An 18,198-nucleotide genomic window follows, 5' to 3' on the forward strand; every position below is an offset into this window, starting at 1 on the left:
TGGACCGACACACTAGTTCCACATGACCAAACCTGCAGCACTTACGGCACTGGATGGTGGGATAAACATATTGCTGAACTGGAAGGGAGGTGTAACAGCAAAATACTCTTTGAGGTAATACTTGGCCATCAAATGTAAGTACACATGTCTCTGTTGCCTTGAATTCAGTCACCCCATCAATAACTACTTTCCTGTTTATGCGACGAACTTTCAGGATTTCACCACAACCTGAAGGGACCTGTAAGTACTTTTGGACTTCCTCTTCATTTAAATCAGTGGGAACACCAGTCACAACTCCCATCCGAGTTATATTAAAAGTGGGGATAGAGGCAACATAGCGGTTCTTGTGTAAAATGCTGTTGATAATGAATGAGTTTGCATCCTGAGGGGATTTGAACTCTACAGATACACGGTTCCTACCAACTTTTTTAACACCATCTCGGACAACGTTAGTAATGCTATGTTTTTGTAGGAATATTCCGAATGTAACAGGATGAAGAGAGGTACCGGCGTTAGGCTGGGGCTCCAATCGAGAGACATGAACGATAAAAGGTGCCTTATCAGTAGCAGAGTACCTGCTGCGGCCAACTAGGTTTCTTTGTTGTTTAGATGGCGGGGTTGACACGCCAATGTTGGCATCATCTCCGGAGCGTTTTCTGGTATTCGAGGTTGATGGGGTCTGGGAGTCCGCGATGCTGCAAGCAACATCAGCGAGTTGGGATAGCGGATAGTTCGGGGAAAGTGGAGCATATGCAGAGATGTCGGGAGGATCGGGATCGGGGGGTTTATTTTGATCCATTATGCTTGTAAAAAAGTTGTTAGTTACCGAAATAACAGTACACCACTGGAGACAAACACAAGGACAACACACAAACACAAAACTAAGTCACAAAAGTTCACCAAAACACTTAAAACAGCTGAAAATTCTAGGCACACGTGCTAACCAAAGACACTCTGTGGCGAGAATCCAGCATAAATTTTCGTCTTTTCGAGCATTTGAAAAGTTTAAATAGACAGTGACAGACAATTACATTAACGTGACATTGACATTGTCAATTTTGATAATTTTGTGGCAACAATATTGTCTATGACATATCATGTAAATACGGAACCCTAATTTCCTGAACAACAGGCCCAAAGTAATAATGTCCTCAGTACGGTGCCCTGAGAGTGGTCACCACACAGTGGTCACCCACTCTTATAAATCCTGAGTTATTTTTATTTTAACCAAACAAGAAAATCGATAGCCTGTGCATGTTTTTCTTTCTAACATATTTTTATGGGTGTCCTAGCTTATCGCACAAATTGTATATTAGAACAAGGCCTATTGTTTTTTAATACACCTATTTCACTTATGTACAAATAAAAATATAATTTAACATAGGTACTTCCATGGAGAAAGGTAACAAATTAAATGATTGAACGAACGAGTTGAACGATGGCGGAGTGGGGCAGTGTGCGGGAGGGGGCTTGTTTTTAGCAGCAAGGTCGTTCTTTGTGTCAAAATTCTACTTCTTGTTTCTAGTGACGAACATTTATTATTTTCAAGTATTTACCTAATTCAGTGAGTGATTATTTTGTACTTGGTTAAAGTAACTGACTTGAGTGTAAGCTGTTGTTTGAAGATCTTAGTTTTTAGAGCAATCCATACACTTCGAACGTTCCAATGAGTTTGGGAGGAGGTCAAAACACTGAGGGCTCAAATGCAGGAGAAATATTTGTTCAATTCAACCAAGATTGCACGTAAGTAAAGCACATATGTTTGTACTTTACGCTCGGTAGTAATATATTCTGCTTTTAATGTTTCGACATAGGTAGGATCGGGGGTCAAGATTGCCCTGAATGCTTGTGCAAAAGTATACAATGTCACAAATTAGCGTCGATATTGTTAGTACCTACTGCGTTTCGCTGGTAGCGTGATGATGCAATATGTCATTGCCAGCTGTTTCGTAATGTCTTCGCCCGCAGCATTCGCGGTAAACAAACATGGCGGGCGAGGACGAGCTTACCGTCTCTTGTTCGAGGCTGACGAGCGCCTCGCCTCCCTGGCGCGGCCACAGATACCGCAGCGGGGGCCATGTCCCATCACTTACCGCTTAATTGCACAATAATTAGTCATAGCCACTGTAAACTATACAAAGGAAACTCGCTAAACAATGTAACAGCTGTTGTTTACTAATGTTGTTGTTTAGTATATTATTGTAGTTGTAAAAATGTAATTTTCTTTCACTCTTTTTATTGATATGAATACTTTAATTGTTTTTTATTCTTCAACTTTTAGGTAGAAATAATAATTTAGTTCTCCATCCAATAACAATATGCATGGAGTGGTCTTGAGCAAAAGAATAATTGAAAAAGATCTAATGAATATAACAATGTTTCTCAATGATGATGTAGTAAGCCAGTCATCATCAAGTACGATTCCCAGGAACTGAAGGCTGAAGTGGCAGATGCTTTATCACCTTCCCGGATGAAATGTAGCATATCATATAATAGTTAATTTCACCCGCTTCCTATGTAATAATAATAATAACTTAATTTATTTTCTCTCCACAAAAGTAACAAATTATAACAAGTGCGAGTCTTATGAATATGCCAGGAATACAATGAATTGCCCTAAGGTTGACTAGTGAGAATGCCTATGGCATTAAGTCCGCCTTTGTAAATTTAGGATTGCATAAAGTTAAATAAATAAATTGATATTGTTAACTTTGTAAGTGTATGTATCAACAATATTACTGCCAAGTTTCAGTGTGATTGAGAGACAAACATACCAAAGTCACTAAACTTTTTCCTAAGTAGTTTTTAGCCTTAATGAAGAGTAGTTTATCAGAGGTGTTGTGTTGGCAGGTCTCTGGTGGCGGGCAGCAGCAGCGGGTACCATCTGTTCGCGCTGACCCCAGATGATGGCATCGAAGAAATTTACGCCAGTCGCTCAGGTCAGGAGACCTGCCTCGTCGACCGTCTCTTCAGCAGCTCTCTGGTGGCTGTTGTCACAGTATCCGCACCCAGGTTACCACGCTACCAATATCCACTGCGTCACACTACCACGGCCGTGGTGAAATGCGCCGGTTCAACGATTAGCCGGATTGAGTGCAGCTCAATAAATATCCGCTGAAATGTATTTGTCGCGATGCGTTATTCAGCGCCAAGTACCAGCGATTCAGCTAGTGGCCCGCCTTATTGAACTATGTATCGCAATGACAATCAGACTTATCGTTGAACCGCCGCATTTCAAAATGGACCTGTTATTGATAACGGCTAGCCGTAATTTAATGGCGGATCCAACTATTCTTTAAGCTGTGCTGAAATCGTCGAGTGCGATCTATACAGTTGTTACTTCAGATTGAGCTCGTGTTTGCAATGGCAGTGGTAACAGGTATGATACACCGATATATACGCCATTTGAATTAATTTGGGAGATCATATTAAAACTAAAATGAGGTGGCATTAAAAAAGCATTAGTACCTATCTATCCGCGGTTGGCAAAGAATAATGAACTCGATATAAAGAAGCGGAAGATAAGAGGCGGTCAACGCAGGCCGAGGCCCTGCTTATCAGCCTGTGGAGGAGAGGAGCGGCTCGCGTCACCGAGGAGGACGTGATAGTGACCTCCGCGGTCGCAGGTGCTCACTGTCGCCGTGCCTAAACATATCGCCACCAGAATAGCTCTGGCCGTCCACTATTTCGTGACGTAGTGCTCTATTTTAGTGCACGCCGCGTCGTCTAGCGCGCTCCTACAGCTACTCCTACTTGTGTCTTAGTGCACACTACAGGATTGATGTGTCGAAGCGCAAATTGCATTTGATTACAGTAGTAAGTACTGGACCACGACTCGTTGATAGTGTGAGCGCTACACAAGATGTGGGACAGCGGCGGTGACGCGGCTGCGCGTCACTGCGCGTCACGCGGGAACAGCTGCGAGCGCGCACTCGATGCGTCACGTCTGCTGTGTGTCGGGCCTGCATCTTATTTACATTATATTCACGTCTCTATTCTCTTGTATGTATATGGGCATGAATACATTAAATAACACTACATGTTGTCATAATAGTACAGTCGGTCATACAGTTCTACACAGGTAATGGTATCTAAGTAGTTTCACTGGCACATCACAAACAAGCAAAAATATGTTTTTTGCATAGAAGGATCATGCTACTAAACGAGACCGATCCTAACGACGTGCCCAAGTTTGTGGCGAAGGACTTGGGTAAGCTCCCTCCCGGCACATTCGACCACGTCAATGTGGCAAGCCTGCTGAAACCCTTTCTTAAGGCAAGCTTAGCGGATGTACAGAATGAGCTAGATGCTCCCAAGAAACTGTCGCTGAACCGCGCTGCGCAGCGAAATCAATGAGTTGTTTAAATCAGTGACGGAGAATTCCGTCCCTGCGGCGTCCATCACCGCCACTCGAACGCTCGACCGGCAGCCGAGGTGCATCGACGGCAAAGGATGAGGCGCCGTCAACGAACTAACAAGAACCGCTGCGACACGACTCCTAAGGAGCTCAGTGCAAAAAACCGTGCTGCCATGCCGAAAATACCAGCATAGAATAGAATAGAATAGGTCTTTATTTGCTTAGAATGTAGGTACATACAAAATGGGATGGTAAATAATACAATAGGATCCGTGTACATTCTGCCTTGTTGGCATGCAAATGCAATAATTATTATACAAAATTGTTTAAGGCAAATCGATTATTGAATTGTATCATCTAGGAAGTCTTGAACAGAATAATAACATTTATCTACAAGAAACTTTGTGAAGCATTTTTTAAATTTCATCAATGGCAGGGTTTTCATTTGATGAGGAATTTTATTAAAGATAACAGGAGCCATACAGATAACACTTTTTTTTAATAAGCTAGTTTTAAATTTGCCTGTGGATAGTGAGTGCTGATATTGAGATCTTAATGATGTATTTCGTTTTCTAGATTCTGAAAGTGTTGTAAATAAATTTCGGTTCGCTATAACAAATAATGATAATTCCAGGATATAGAGTGATGGGAAAGTTAATAGTTTCTGAGACTTAAATATAGGCACACAACTGTCGGTAACTTTGAGACCAAATATAGCTCTCAAACAGCGCTTTTGAGCTTTAAAAATGCTTTCTCGTTCGCTACAATAGCCCCAAAATATTACACCAAATCTCAAGGTAGAAATTACAAGACCATGGTAGGCCACCAATATTGTTGACAAATTTACTTTTTTGGATAGGTTAAATAACATAAACGCGGCTGTACTTAAACGTTTACAGATATCTTCTGCTTGCGGCTTCCAAGTTAACTGGCTATCAATAAGAATTCCTAAAAATTTTGTGATATTCACTTTGTCGATATTTTGACCACTGTAGTTGATTTCCATGTCACCTGCATATATTCGTTGGTGAAAATGCATAGTTTTAGTTTTTTGTAGATTGATAGCTAGGTTATTATTGTCAAGCCATTTTATTAAACTGCTGATTGAATTGTTGATATCAGTTACGTACGAGTCTTTATTGATACATGAAACTATTGAAGTGCTGTCGTCTGCAAATAAAACCATTGGATTAGATATATGACGTGGCAGGTCATTAATATATAACAAAAATAGTAAAGGACCGAGGACACTTCCCTGCGGGACTCCATATTTTATTTCTTTAAAAGACGATAAATATTTTAGTTCATTTCTAGATTTTAAACACAGGCTTGATATCTCTGTACATTGTCTGCGGCCTTTAAGGTACGTTTTTATTAGATTAAGAACATTACCACGAATACCGTATGCATGAAGTTTGGTTAAGAGAATATCGTGGTCCACGCGGTCAAAAGCTTTCGACATATCCGCATATATTGCACATACCGGTATCTTGGAATCTACTTTAGGCATTATTTCCTGGAGAAAATCAAAGATGGCCATGTTTATATTTTTGTTTTTTCTGAAGCCCTTTTGTTCGTTACATAGTATGTGGTATTTAATTAGGAAGTTCTCGAGAGATTCATAGATGATTTTCTCTATGATCTTTGAAAGTATGGAAATAAGAGCAATTGGCCTATAGTTTACCATTTCTTCTTTATCGTTTTTTTTATATACTGGTATGACTTTTACGGTTTTAAGACTTTCTGGAAAAACGCCAGACTGTATGCTTGCATTAATAATATGTGAAAGGGGTTCTGCAATACAATGTGAAACAAATTTGACAACTGTTGTGGAAATGCCATCGAGGCCAGAGCTCTTTTTATTTTTTAGAGTTTTTATTATTCGCATTACATCTTGAGGTATAACTGGGGCCATAAATATTGTATGTGGGTTGATATTTATGTTAATTGTATCACGTAACGTATGCTTAGGTATGCCGGAGGTTTGGTCAATGAAGAAGTCATTAAAAGATTCAGCAATTAAATTGGGGTTTGATATTATTTTATCTCCTTTTTTTATTTGGGAAATGGGTTCCTTTATAATCTTGTTATTATTAATAATTTGCCAGGCCGTTTTGGATTTGTTTTTTGAGTTATTTATTAAGTGGTTATTTTGAGCTTTTTGTGTAAGTTTGATAATTTTTTTAAACCTCTTTGAGTAAATCTTAAATTTATTTTTGTTTTCACTAGTAGGTTTTAGTCTCTGTTGCCATAACAGTTGCCGTTGTTTTTTGCTACATATGCGTATCCCTCGAGAGACCCATTTAATTTTTTTCTCAGATTTCACAGTAACTAATTTGCATGGAAAACAGAGGTCGTGTAACAGTAGGAAAATATCAAGAAAGTTATCGTAGGCTTTGTTAGCATCCTCTATATTATATACATCAGAAAATGAAAGGCTTTCGAGGTGCGATCGAAATTTAATAAGGTTCTCTTGATTTACATCTCGTTTTAATGTTTTCCATGATTTTATTTGACTAGTTTTATTGACTTTTATCTTCATCATTTGAGCAGTGTGGTCAGATAATCCAAAATCAGTTACTTCATGTTGGCAGTTCTGCTTAAGATTATGTGCAAAATTGTCTAAACAAGTATTACTGATAAATCTAGTTGGCTGATTAATTTCTAATTTAAGGTTGAAGCTCCTGAGAAAGCATTCAAATTCTGAGGTGATTCTATTTCTGTTCAACACATCTATATTGAAGTCTCCACATAAAATTACTTTTGGAAAGGGTTTTTTACACTTATTTTTTAATATAAGATCTAAATTTTCATAAAACTTACTTAGATTACATAGTTTAGGAGGTCTATATACACAAATAATTATAATTTTTTGAGAAGGAAATTCTACAGCACAACATTCTATAATTCCTGATATCGAGTATTTCATTACGTCAGGTCGTTCTTTATACTCATGTCCAACTCTTACTAGGATACAGGCACCGCCACGTTTTTTATTCTGTCTAGCAAAACATGCCGCCAGCTTGTAATTAGGAATATATAATAATTTTTCTTGGCCTGACATTATAAAGTGCTCGGTTATACATATAACGTCAACTACTTTTTGCTGACTCAACAATTCCTGAATATAAATATTTAAGAGGTCTGATTTATTTATAAGTCCAGCAATGTTTTGGTGAAAAATATACATAGAATCAAAGAAAAAACTCATGACTTGGAGATGCGACGACGTTGTTATCATTTTCGTTAATTAAGGTATCACCTTTTGTTGAATTCTCAGATATAGTTAGCAGTAAGTTATTAAAGATATTGCGCATTCCACGATCGTTTATCCTTCTGTTGATTTTTGAGAACATAGAAAAATCATACGATAAATCGAAGTTAGTGTCAAATGCAGTCGCGTAACCATAAGTTTGAAGATCAAGATGCAGTAAATTATTAAAAGTCTCGATTCGCCAATTAAACATAGTTGAGAAATTACTTAATTTAAAGGTAGGAACACATAAAATTACATTTGTATGCTGAATTTTAAGCAAGGATTCTCTTAATTCTATAATTATATTTACATAGTTTTCTGTTTGCTGAAAGTCTTTTTCACCAATCAAGATAACGCAATAGTCGGACATTGAAAAGTCCGATATTTTCTTATCTAAATTATGAATAAGTTGAGATATACCACAATTTGGCAAAATATAGTGACATATTTGAGAGTTTTTAAACGTTTCTTCAGCTATTGATGTAATTTTATTAACTTTATTAGCACTTACAACACATAATTTATTCTTTACTGGTTTGTTTACAATTTCTGTTATTTGGTTCACATGGTTTCTGGGTATAATAACTGAAGTCTTGCTAGAGTCTAGGTTTTCATTGGAGGGGAGTTTATTACAATGCTTTTTCTTGTTTCTCCCTTGAGAGTTAGAACGTGGAGTTGATGAGGTAGGTATATTCTTGCTTTTGCCAGGAGTGCCTACTTCACTGGTTAGTGTTATGGCAGCTTTTTTTAAAATATCATATTTAGATGTCAGTTCAAGGACGGTCTTCTTTAGTGAAGTGTTTTCGAGATTTAGGTTCTGAATCTCCTCGTGTGCCGAATTTAGTTGCAAATTGAGCTGTTGTATTTGGCTTTGAAGCTGTTGAACTTGCGCATCATTTTCATCTGTGGATATATTTGGTAAGCTGCAGCTACTGCCATCTATCTTAGAATTGTTAGGACTAGTTTCTACCGAATTAGTCTGTGACAGTGAACGATGCTTAGTATTTGATTTTCTGAACGTGATATTCTCGAAGAAATTCATTATTGAATTCAAATAATATTAACCTCAAATATTCACAAAAAGTCAATCCAGATGCGGGGATCGAACTCAGACCACAGAAGTTACTTCTGGTGAGGTCGGTAGTCAGAACACTAGGCCAGCGCGACGTCTTATCGAGTTGATGAAATTGTTAATCTGTAGACTCTTTGGAGCGGAAAGATTATTGTTTACCCGTCAAGTTAGAAAAATATTAATGTTTGCTTTTACCCACTGTCTAAGTATCACTTTTATAAAATTTAGTTTTTAAGCTTTATTACGTTTTGTTTTTATTGTTTATAAAACTCACAGTGTTATTGGCCAAGTAACTAGTTTTGTTTGTCCAAAATAAGTGGTTATTATCACTCAACAAAGCTATTATAGTCACAAAGTTTATTTCACTTATTAAAGTTGTGTTTATGCAGTTTACGTCGAATAAATCGTTTAGATAACACTTCCACACACGTATTGCACTATTTTCTTCACTTTTGTAATTAGATTTCAGTAGATACAGGTAATTAACTATTTTTAAACAAATTTAATACGGGAGCATAATGTATACGGGAGCATAATCGAGAGCATAATAAAATAAAATATTGCGAGACGTATTTGTACAAAGGCTTAAAGCTGACACCTTTCGACTGCAAAAAAATGCATACAATACACTACCACTAAGGCGGAGGACAGAGTGCGTGCGTCACAAGCTGAAGTCGCGAGAGTGCAGACGCGTCCAACGTGTTGCCGACGCCTCGTGTCGGATCAGAGTTCCTGGCCACAGGTCGTGGTGTTCCGCAAACAAGTGCCACCTCAGTTATTTAATGAGCAGTTCGGTAGTGTGTTCAACAAGCTACCAAGATAAAACTGCCTACCGAGTCTTTTGTGGCGTTAACAGCTGTCAGTTTATTTGGGAACTGTGAAACGGTCAGCATATACACCTTATAAAATCAAATATCATGCCATCTTACTAACTCGAAGTTGCCCAACAGTCGATCAACTTTATGTTATGGAAACCTTAAATAAGATTGTTTGCAGAAAGCTGATAGTATGCCATTACAAGAAGGGTACCGAGATCTGTAACTACAGCTACAGCAACACCATCCTCGCAGTGAAGCTCAACAGATCCGTGAGTGTCAGCCCTAGCCCCCCCCCCCCCTTTCCCCCCCGCCGCCCCCCTCACCCATCACCCGCGCCTGTTGCAGAGGCTGATCGTGTGTCTGGAGGAGTCGCTGCACATCCACAACATCCGCGACATGAAGATCCTGCACACCATCCGCGACACGCCGCCCAACCCGCGCGGCCTGTGCGCGCTGTCGCCCTGCGTCGACCACTGCCACGTGGCCTACCCCGGCTCCAGCGCCGTCGGCGAGGTGCAGATCTTCGACGCCGTGCACCTGGTGAGTGTCGCCCGCCGCCCGCACCCCGCCGCCCGCCCCCCGCCCGCTAACCGCCCGCCTCCCCGCAGAACGCCAAGTGCGTGATCAGCGCGCACGACAGCCCGCTGGCGGCGCTGGCGTGGTCCATGTGCGGCCGCCGGCTGGCCACGGCGTCGGAGCGCGGCACCGTCATCCGCGTGTTCGCCGTGCCCGAGCGCACGCGCCTCTACGAGTTCCGGCGCGGCGTCAAGCGCTGCGTGTCCATCGCGTGCCTGGCCTTCAGCGCGTGCGGCGCCTACCTGGCCGCCACCTCCAACACGGAGACCGTGCACGTGTTCCGGCTGGGCGAGGCCGCGCCCGCGCCGCTGGAGCCCGCGCCGGCCGGCGACGACGAGCCGGCCGGCTGGATGGGCTGGCTGTCCAGCGCCGTGTCGGCCGGCGCGGGCTACCTGCCGGCGCAGGTGGCCGACGTGCTGGCGCAGGGCCGCGCCTTCGCCGCCGCGCGCCTGCCGCACACCGGCTACCGCGCCGTCGCCGCCATCACCAAGTGAGTACCGGCGGCGCCGCTCGGCCCCGCGGGCCGGCGCGAGCCTCACGCGTGCGTGTTGCAGCGTGGCGCGGGCGCCGCGGCTGCTGGTGGCCACGGCGCAGGGCGTGCTGTACGTGTACGCGCTGGACGCGGCCGAGGGCGGCGACTGCGCGCTGCTGCGCCAGCACCAGTTCCTGGAGGGGCCGGCGGCGGGCGCGGCGCCGCAGGAGGGTGAGTGAGAGAGTCGCGCCAGGCCCGGCCCGGCGCCGGAGCCGGCAGGTCGCCCACACTAACTGGCCCGGCGGCCCGCCCGGACGCAGTCGTCCGGCGCGGTCCGCCCCGGCCGCACATTGCTTGCCCGCAGTCCGGTCCCGTCCCTCACCTCGCACTCACCTCGATCACGCCTCCTCATTGCGCCACATCGTATGGTAACCTCACACATCACAAATATTTTAACTGACATCGCGATCATAAAATATTCCAAGAGAAATTTAATAAATCAAACATGAATTTCTTTTTCATTAGAAACTTCTTCTATCCATGTTTCAGACTATTAACAGGTATAATAAATATAAAATCTTAACAAATTATTTTGGAATAAACTGATAAACTCAAAATGACTTATTAGGTACGTAGTTTCATTCAATATTTCTTGGCCCTATCACGCATCTATGCGTAGCTTTTTTTAACTTGTACTGAATATAAATTGAATAGCGACAGTAAACACTCGATAAGCTTTTTCGTTCAAATTAAACAATAATATATATAATTATAAATAATAATAAGCGTTCGATAATATATACCTCATGATAGTGCGAGCGACTTAGCGTTTCAGATATTCAGCATTGATTGAGCAGTTCCACTGTTCAGGTTCAGCTGTTCGCCGTAAAAAATCGTATTCGGTTCAAATAAAAAGAGTATTAGTCTACTATAATTTCTTGCTATTCTTTTAATCTTACCTTTTAAAAGTGGATGTAAATTGTAAAAGTAAATATAAAAAAAACCGACCAAGAGGATGTCGGACCACGCTGAGTATAATGGCCCCTATTTATAGACCATGAACCTGTCCCGATGCTGACATTATCGGCGCGAAGTAGGCCAAAGCGACACCTCTCGGGAAATAGGGTTCTTAATATTCTATGTAAAAACTAGATTAGTAGGTATTTTGGGTTTTCGGTAGTAATTTTGGATTGCGAGAACCAATTTTAATAATTATTTTTAGGGTTCCACACTTAACTCTGGTATAGTTTCGCCATGTAAAAAAGGTGTTTAAAAAAACGAGAGTTTTGGGCAATAGGACCGGGTTTGGGTTTGGTTATAGGTACCATATTTATTACTTTGGCTTACATTGACTAGCTAATATGAAAAATATCCAGATAAAGTAATTTATCATATTGTCAAGTCAATTTGGGTATTATATACAATGACCAGTGATTATGTATAATATTTATTTAATCACTATGGCTGTAACATATAAGTACAAAAATAATGGTACATACTAATATAAGAGTAAACATTTTTTTTGTTTGTTCCTTAAAGGCTCCGAAACTACTGAACCTATTTGAAAAACCTCACTGTTGGAAAGCTTTACTCTTCCCGAGTAATTCATCCGGGTAATTTATCCCGAGTAATTATCCGGGTAAGGGCAGTAGTTCCCTGTTCCGTGAAACCAAGGAGAATTGGCTAGTCTACGATACAATTATTGTCGCGTAGTTTGTTGGTTCTGTGTTGTACCCACTTCTTACTTTATTTTCCTCGAGTAACTTAGTATTAGAATTTATTTATTTGCTTGAAATATAGTTACAATTATAGGTCTTAAAATACAATTATGTTTCTTCATATCTCGCCTTAGCATGCAAAGAAGATGGATCAAAATTGCCCCACGTCCTATAACAATGTGACGTATCTCAAAAAAAGATAAAAATGTTAAAAAAAATATGGCATACTCTCTAATTCATTTTTTTTTACACCTTCATACCAAAAAAATGCTTTAAAATTGTTCAGGCGCTGTTATGAAAACGTCGTTCATAGAACTATTAATGGACTATTTTATTAAATTGTTTTTTTGTTTGATAGAGTATACCTCACAGGTGGTGCCATAATCATCAGGTCAGGATCTGATGATGGAAACCCTGAGAAATTCAGGGCAACTTTTGAAAGTTGTAGGCATGCGCAGAATAAAAACTTGACTATGAGGTGTATGTCTTATAACAATATGCAACAGTGAAGATTTGGAGCTGACCTGATGATGGAAACGAAAGAAGGTCGAGGGAACTCGACAACTGAATATGTGAACTACCTCGTGTTTGGGCTTGTATTATTTGTATTGAATAGACCTTTGCAACAGTGAAGGTTTGGGGCTGATCTGATGATGGAGACCAGAGAAGGTCGAGGGAACTCGAAAACTGAATATGTGAACTACCACGTGCTTGGGCTTATATTATTCGTATTGATGAGAACTTTCCACTTATGCGGATAGTGACAACTGTGCTTGTCACTGAAAAGTCAAAAATAAAAAAAAAAAACTTTTTACAATAAAATAAAACAGACTCCCAAAAAAAACTATTCTTAGGAGCATCGGCCTAGAAAGTCGGTGGGGATATAAACTTAGGTACATCCATTAGACACCGACTTCTGAGGTAGTTTACATATTTTGTTGTCGAGTCCCCCCGACCTTCTCTGGTCTTCATCATCGGATCAGCTCCAAACCTTCACTGTTGCAAAGGTCTATTCAATACAAATAATACAAGCCCAAACACGAGGTAGTTTACATATTCAGTTGTCGAGTTCCCTCGACCTTCTTGCGTCTCCATCATCAGGTAAGCTCCGAATCTTCACTGTTGCATAGTGTTATAAGACATACATCTTATAGTCAAGTTTTTATCCTTCGCATGCCTACAACTTTCAAAAGTTGCCCTGAATTTCTCAGGGTTTCCATCATCAGATCCTGACCTGATGATTATGGGACCACCTGTGAGGTATACCCTATCAAACATAAAAATAATTTAATAAAATAGTCCATTCATAGTTCTATGAACGATGTTTTCATAACAGCGCCTGAACAATTTTTAAAGCATTTTTTTCTTATGAAGGTGTAAAAAAAATGAATTAGAGAGTATGCCATATTTTTTTAAACATTTTTATCTTTTTTTTGAGATACGTCACATTGTTATAGGACGTGGGGCAATTTTGTATGGATTGTGATCCGTCTTCTTTGGCATAATTATTTATACCAAACAGAAAATTTTGACAATGAAATTTTCAAATGTCAATAATTTTATTGCATAGCTTCCTCTCCGACCGGCCACAAGAAGCGACCTATTGAGATAGATGCAAGGCTATGGATGAGGCAGCGATGGACAGTAGAGGCTAATAAAATAATTTTCTATTGACTTTTTTATACATATTCCGTTTTTCTCAGTGAATATCCTTAAATGGAAAAACCAAATAAAAACTAGCGACGCTGTCAACGGAGCAGCTAAGTCGGTGGCTCTATTCTTCCCTTCGTGCGCCCACTATCAATGTGGTTTATAATAATAATATTGAATTCAGTCACACCTCTGACGACGGCGATGATACGGAACAATTCTCGGGAATATATGAAATAACAAATGTTCGGGCTAAGTTGTCGCACACGGTCTCTTGGAGTAGTTATCGAATACTTATTATTTGAAATCTGAATGAGCTGCGGTTAGCTCGCTTGTCGCGACGTCCGCGGTGGCGCTGTAGGACAGCTTCTAACGTATTGTTCCCGCGCAGCGGCGGCGCTCTCCACTAGCAACAGTTACGCGGGCGCGCTGCGCGGCCGGGACCCGCTGCGGATGACAGGTACTGCGCTCCCTCCCTGACCCCGTCCCCTATCCCCCATCCCCCGCGTCCTCGGCGGCGACGAGCCGCGGCCGCGCTCCGGCACGGCCGCGGCGTGTGTGTGTTGTGTCGCGCAGCCCGGGCGGCGCGTGACGGTCGGGCCGCTGTTACAGAGTCGGAGCGGGCCGCCGAGCTGGGCGCGGCGCTGGAGGCGCCGGCGCGGGGCCCCTTCGACCTGCGGGACCCGAAGCACTTCCCGCCCATGCGCGGCGAGCCGGCCGCGCGCTAGCCACCTCGCCGCTTGTACATATGTGTATAATATAGATTTACTTAGCTATACAATGTTTATGTGATATCAAACCTGACGACGGATGACTCCGTGAGAGCTTGCGTCTTTGTGTGTAAATTAATTACTGTCGCGTTTCTATGCTATGAATAAATAAAAAAAATCTGTAAACCCCTAAGATAAAATTACATTGTGACTTATGTATATATGTACCGATATATATTTAATACATTCATCAATAAATACTTTGTGGTTAGCGCTGCCATCCTTTTGCTGTCTAGGTCCAAGGGAATATTCGTACCTAATGATACTGATCTCCGTATCTAAATTCATTCTTAACTGCATACGATAACTTAAGAGCTGCATTTCAGTTTCATTCGCTCAACTTTCTCGAGACGTATTTACTTTTTCATATGTAATAAAAGGTATTACTACCTTGAAATACGAGGTTATGTAATTACCTTCCCTAATGAGCGGCGTTGTCGACGTCCATTGTCGTGCCGCTGCGCACGGTCAGAGCGAGGCGTCGTGAGTGGCGGCCGCCTGGCACACACGCTGCCTGGCTCTTTACATTGGATCCGAGATATTGCCAAGTACTGTGTTGTGATGGCAGCTCTACGCCGTCGGACGTCCCTTGTTTGAAAGTGCGCACACGACTATTATAACAGAAATACTTGGATCCTTAGAGTAGTGCGATCGAAGCTGGGCTATGAACAGCTGGCGGGCGCGCGGTACAACGCGGGCTCACAGGCAGCTAACTAGCTAATAAAGATACAGACGTCAGCACACCAATCTGTCAAATGTTGCCATCAACATTGAACCTTATACGTAAGAGATAAAGTTGAAATTCTATTAAAGTTTTAAACATTTTAGTAGCTTGATGTACTGGCGTCTGTGGACTCTCTGTAGGTTTTATAAAGTTTTATTCATTTACGACTTTCATGTATACATGTATTAACTAATTTTGAGCGGTAGATTATAAAAGGGATATAGAATTTTCCTCCAAGAAAATTAATGACGGATTTGACAATACAATCTCAATTCGGGACATAAGCAAAAATTGTGTGGGTATTCAAGTCGTTAACTGTATTAAAATTACATTATTGATTACTATTTTCTTTATACAATTCAGTTTGTAGTGTTTCATCATAAGACTTGTACGGGCCGATGGTGTGCGATGTGCACACTCCGTCGCCGCTGTATAGCAATCTTGCTGTCACTAACGATCGAGTGATATGTGTAGTATAATTGAGCTTATAATTCTAGAAGTACCGAACAGAAAAGTAAGAACAGAGGGATAAAAAGATAAATTACGTATCTTAAAATCGTCCTTATGACCACGGCGTGTCTACCCTTCGTCGTCATATTTAGCTGCTTCTCGCAATTCAACAACTAACTATAGGTGCCCTGATAAAATATAGTTTCTCAATCAATGAACCAATGAAAAAAAAAATACAAACAAACATCCGACTTGATAACCTCCTTTCTGGGAAGTTGATATAAGCCTTTCCGGGTAAAAAAGTAGGAAGGAAGTTAGTCACACGAGACGCGGGTGAAACCGCAAGTAACAGCGAGTAGTTGTATAGGAATATTGTGTTTTTTTACAAAATAGTACGCCCGGCTCGGCGAATTTGTAGGATGACAAGTCTCTCAGTGCGCAAACGTCCCTCTGCTAATTTAATCATGTGTCAATTGCATATCAATTTTAACCTTACAGGGCATTCTGGTACTAATATGTATAAAACCAATCCATTGGACTTCTATTAGTCTACAGAGTAGTCTGCTATACAATAGTAAATCAATTGCAGACAATATTACTACATATTAATAGAAAAGTATAAAGTAATAGTTCATTTATTTGCAATAAATATTGAGAGGTGGCTCGTGACGTCACTTTATGTGAAATGTTTAGGTACTTGAAAAGTGACGTAGCACGAAATTCTATCGTGTTGTATCTTCTTTGTTATTTATTGTGAGCGAAAAAAAATCGTGACTATTATCTAAAAGACGGACTCTTTACTTTCCCCATTCCCCATGTCTTTTCGATTACGTCTCAATTGAGGTATTTGCGGAGTGCCCCATTTGTCTCAATCGTAATGGAGTCGGGACTGTCAAATTTCAGGGGCCCGATTCTCCTAAGTTAATAATGGCAAAATTGAATAGAAATCGAATAGCAATATGATCACAATAGCAGTTTTAACCACTTCGGGCATTCTAATATAAGACCAATCGTATTCCAACGACATTCGATTGGTTTGCGATTGGTCTGCTATTTTGGTGATTTTGGTCTATACAGTAGTTTGCTCTATCTATAATCATATTGCAATTGTAAACCATTTGCAGACAAAATGATTCATTATTGTATGACAGAAAAGGAGAAAAACTATTATTTCAAAGAAAAAATAGCGGAATGTCACATACGCTTCAATCGTAATCGAGTCGTGATTGGATCGCAGTCGAATGTGAATCGTATGTCGCTTAAGTAAAATTTGGAGAATCGGGCCCCAGGGGCTTAATTTTACTTGAGCGACATATGATTGATATCCAACTGAGATTCAACCGTGACTCAATTTTGATTGAAGCATGTGGCATTCCGCAATTTTTCGTTTAAATAAACGTGTTTATCCTTTTTCTGTGATTCAATTATGAATTATTTTGTCAGCCCAATATGATTGTAGAGCAGACCAATGGCAAGTCAGTGGATACCTGTTAAGATTATTATTTTTTACAAAAACGATTGGTATTATACAGGAATGAATTTTAAGCAGTGCACAAAAAAAAAACTTGTGGTCCAGAATCATTAACAGAAAATATCTGCATCATCAGTATTTTTATTTATTTTTTCATTTTTTATCCGCCCTAAAATCAGCAAATGTGGATACTAACTATTCTTACGCGCGCCGAGCAGAGCTCGTGTCAGTTAACCGGTTTCGCTTTGCCGCCGTGCCTACTATGACGACTGTGACCGTACTTTTTTGTACTAAAACACAACAAAATAAAAATATACGTATCTTTAAAACTTATTTAACTATAAGTCGACAAAGTTTGCGCACTGAATAAAATTCATTCCTGTATAGGTAAGTAGCAGAATTCCCGCAAAGGTTAAAACTGCTATTGAGATTCAATCGATATCCAGTTGACACATTATTAAATTAGCAGAATTGAGCCAGAGTTGCTTGTCATTTAAGTAAAATTAGCAGACTTGACTGTTATTAGAGAAATACAACATTTGTGATGTTGACCTGTAAACGTTATATTTATTTTATTTAGCTGCATTCGATCAGTGATCGATGATGTCCTTCAGACATTAACACCCTTGGTAAAATTCCAAGTAAACTAAGATTGTAGTGACACAATATTTACAAGAACACGTAGCATACACCGCTGAGACGCCGTGTGCAAAAATGTACATATTAAATAAATATTTTTACAAAACCACTTCTAGTTTATTATTTACCTGTTTTAAAATATATGGTTTTCTTTGTCCTGTACATACTACTACTGGTTACCGTCAGAATCGAAATACATATAAATATGTAGGTATAGAGAGTTGC

At 40.5% G+C, this 18,198-nt stretch overlaps 1 protein-coding gene across 2 annotated transcripts; it reads left to right on the forward strand.

Annotated features, from left to right (window-relative positions):
* The first annotated feature begins 1,236 nt into the window (after positions 1–1,236).
* Positions 1,237–18,082, forward strand: LOC124633381 (WD repeat domain phosphoinositide-interacting protein 2). Of its 2 annotated transcripts, XM_047168575.1 has the most exons (8): positions 1,237–1,743; positions 2,851–3,012; positions 9,682–9,772; positions 9,849–10,043; positions 10,112–10,569; positions 10,634–10,782; positions 14,311–14,379; positions 14,532–18,082. In XM_047168575.1, exons 1-8 carry the CDS (start codon positions 1,667–1,669, stop codon positions 14,645–14,647), a joined length of 1,317 nt encoding a protein of 438 aa, XP_047024531.1. In that variant the 5' UTR covers positions 1,237–1,666; the 3' UTR covers positions 14,648–18,082. The 2 variants fall into 2 exon arrangements, with proteins under 2 accessions (XP_047024531.1, XP_047024532.1); XM_047168576.1 differs by lacking the exon at positions 14,311–14,379 and having other exon boundaries at positions 1,243–1,743.
* Positions 18,083–18,198: the final 116 nt, after the last annotated feature.

This window comes from Helicoverpa zea, chromosome 9, assembly GCF_022581195.2.
Source record: "Helicoverpa zea isolate HzStark_Cry1AcR chromosome 9, ilHelZeax1.1, whole genome shotgun sequence".
In the NCBI taxonomy this organism is placed as follows: domain Eukaryota; kingdom Metazoa; phylum Arthropoda; class Insecta; order Lepidoptera; family Noctuidae; genus Helicoverpa; species Helicoverpa zea.

Excerpts from the sequence above, each read along its gene's own strand:
- LOC124633381 (XM_047168575.1), top strand. The coding sequence starts at position 1,667 with ATGAGTTTGGGAGGAGGTCAAAACACTGAGGGCTCAAATGCAGGAGAA. Across the intron at positions 1,744-2,850 it reads CAATTCAACCAAGATTGCAC|GTCTCTGGTGGCGGGCAGCA; the intron begins GTAAGTAAAGCA and ends TTGTGTTGGCAG. Across the intron at positions 14,380-14,531 it reads GGACCCGCTGCGGATGACAG|AGTCGGAGCGGGCCGCCGAG; the intron begins GTACTGCGCTCC and ends CCGCTGTTACAG.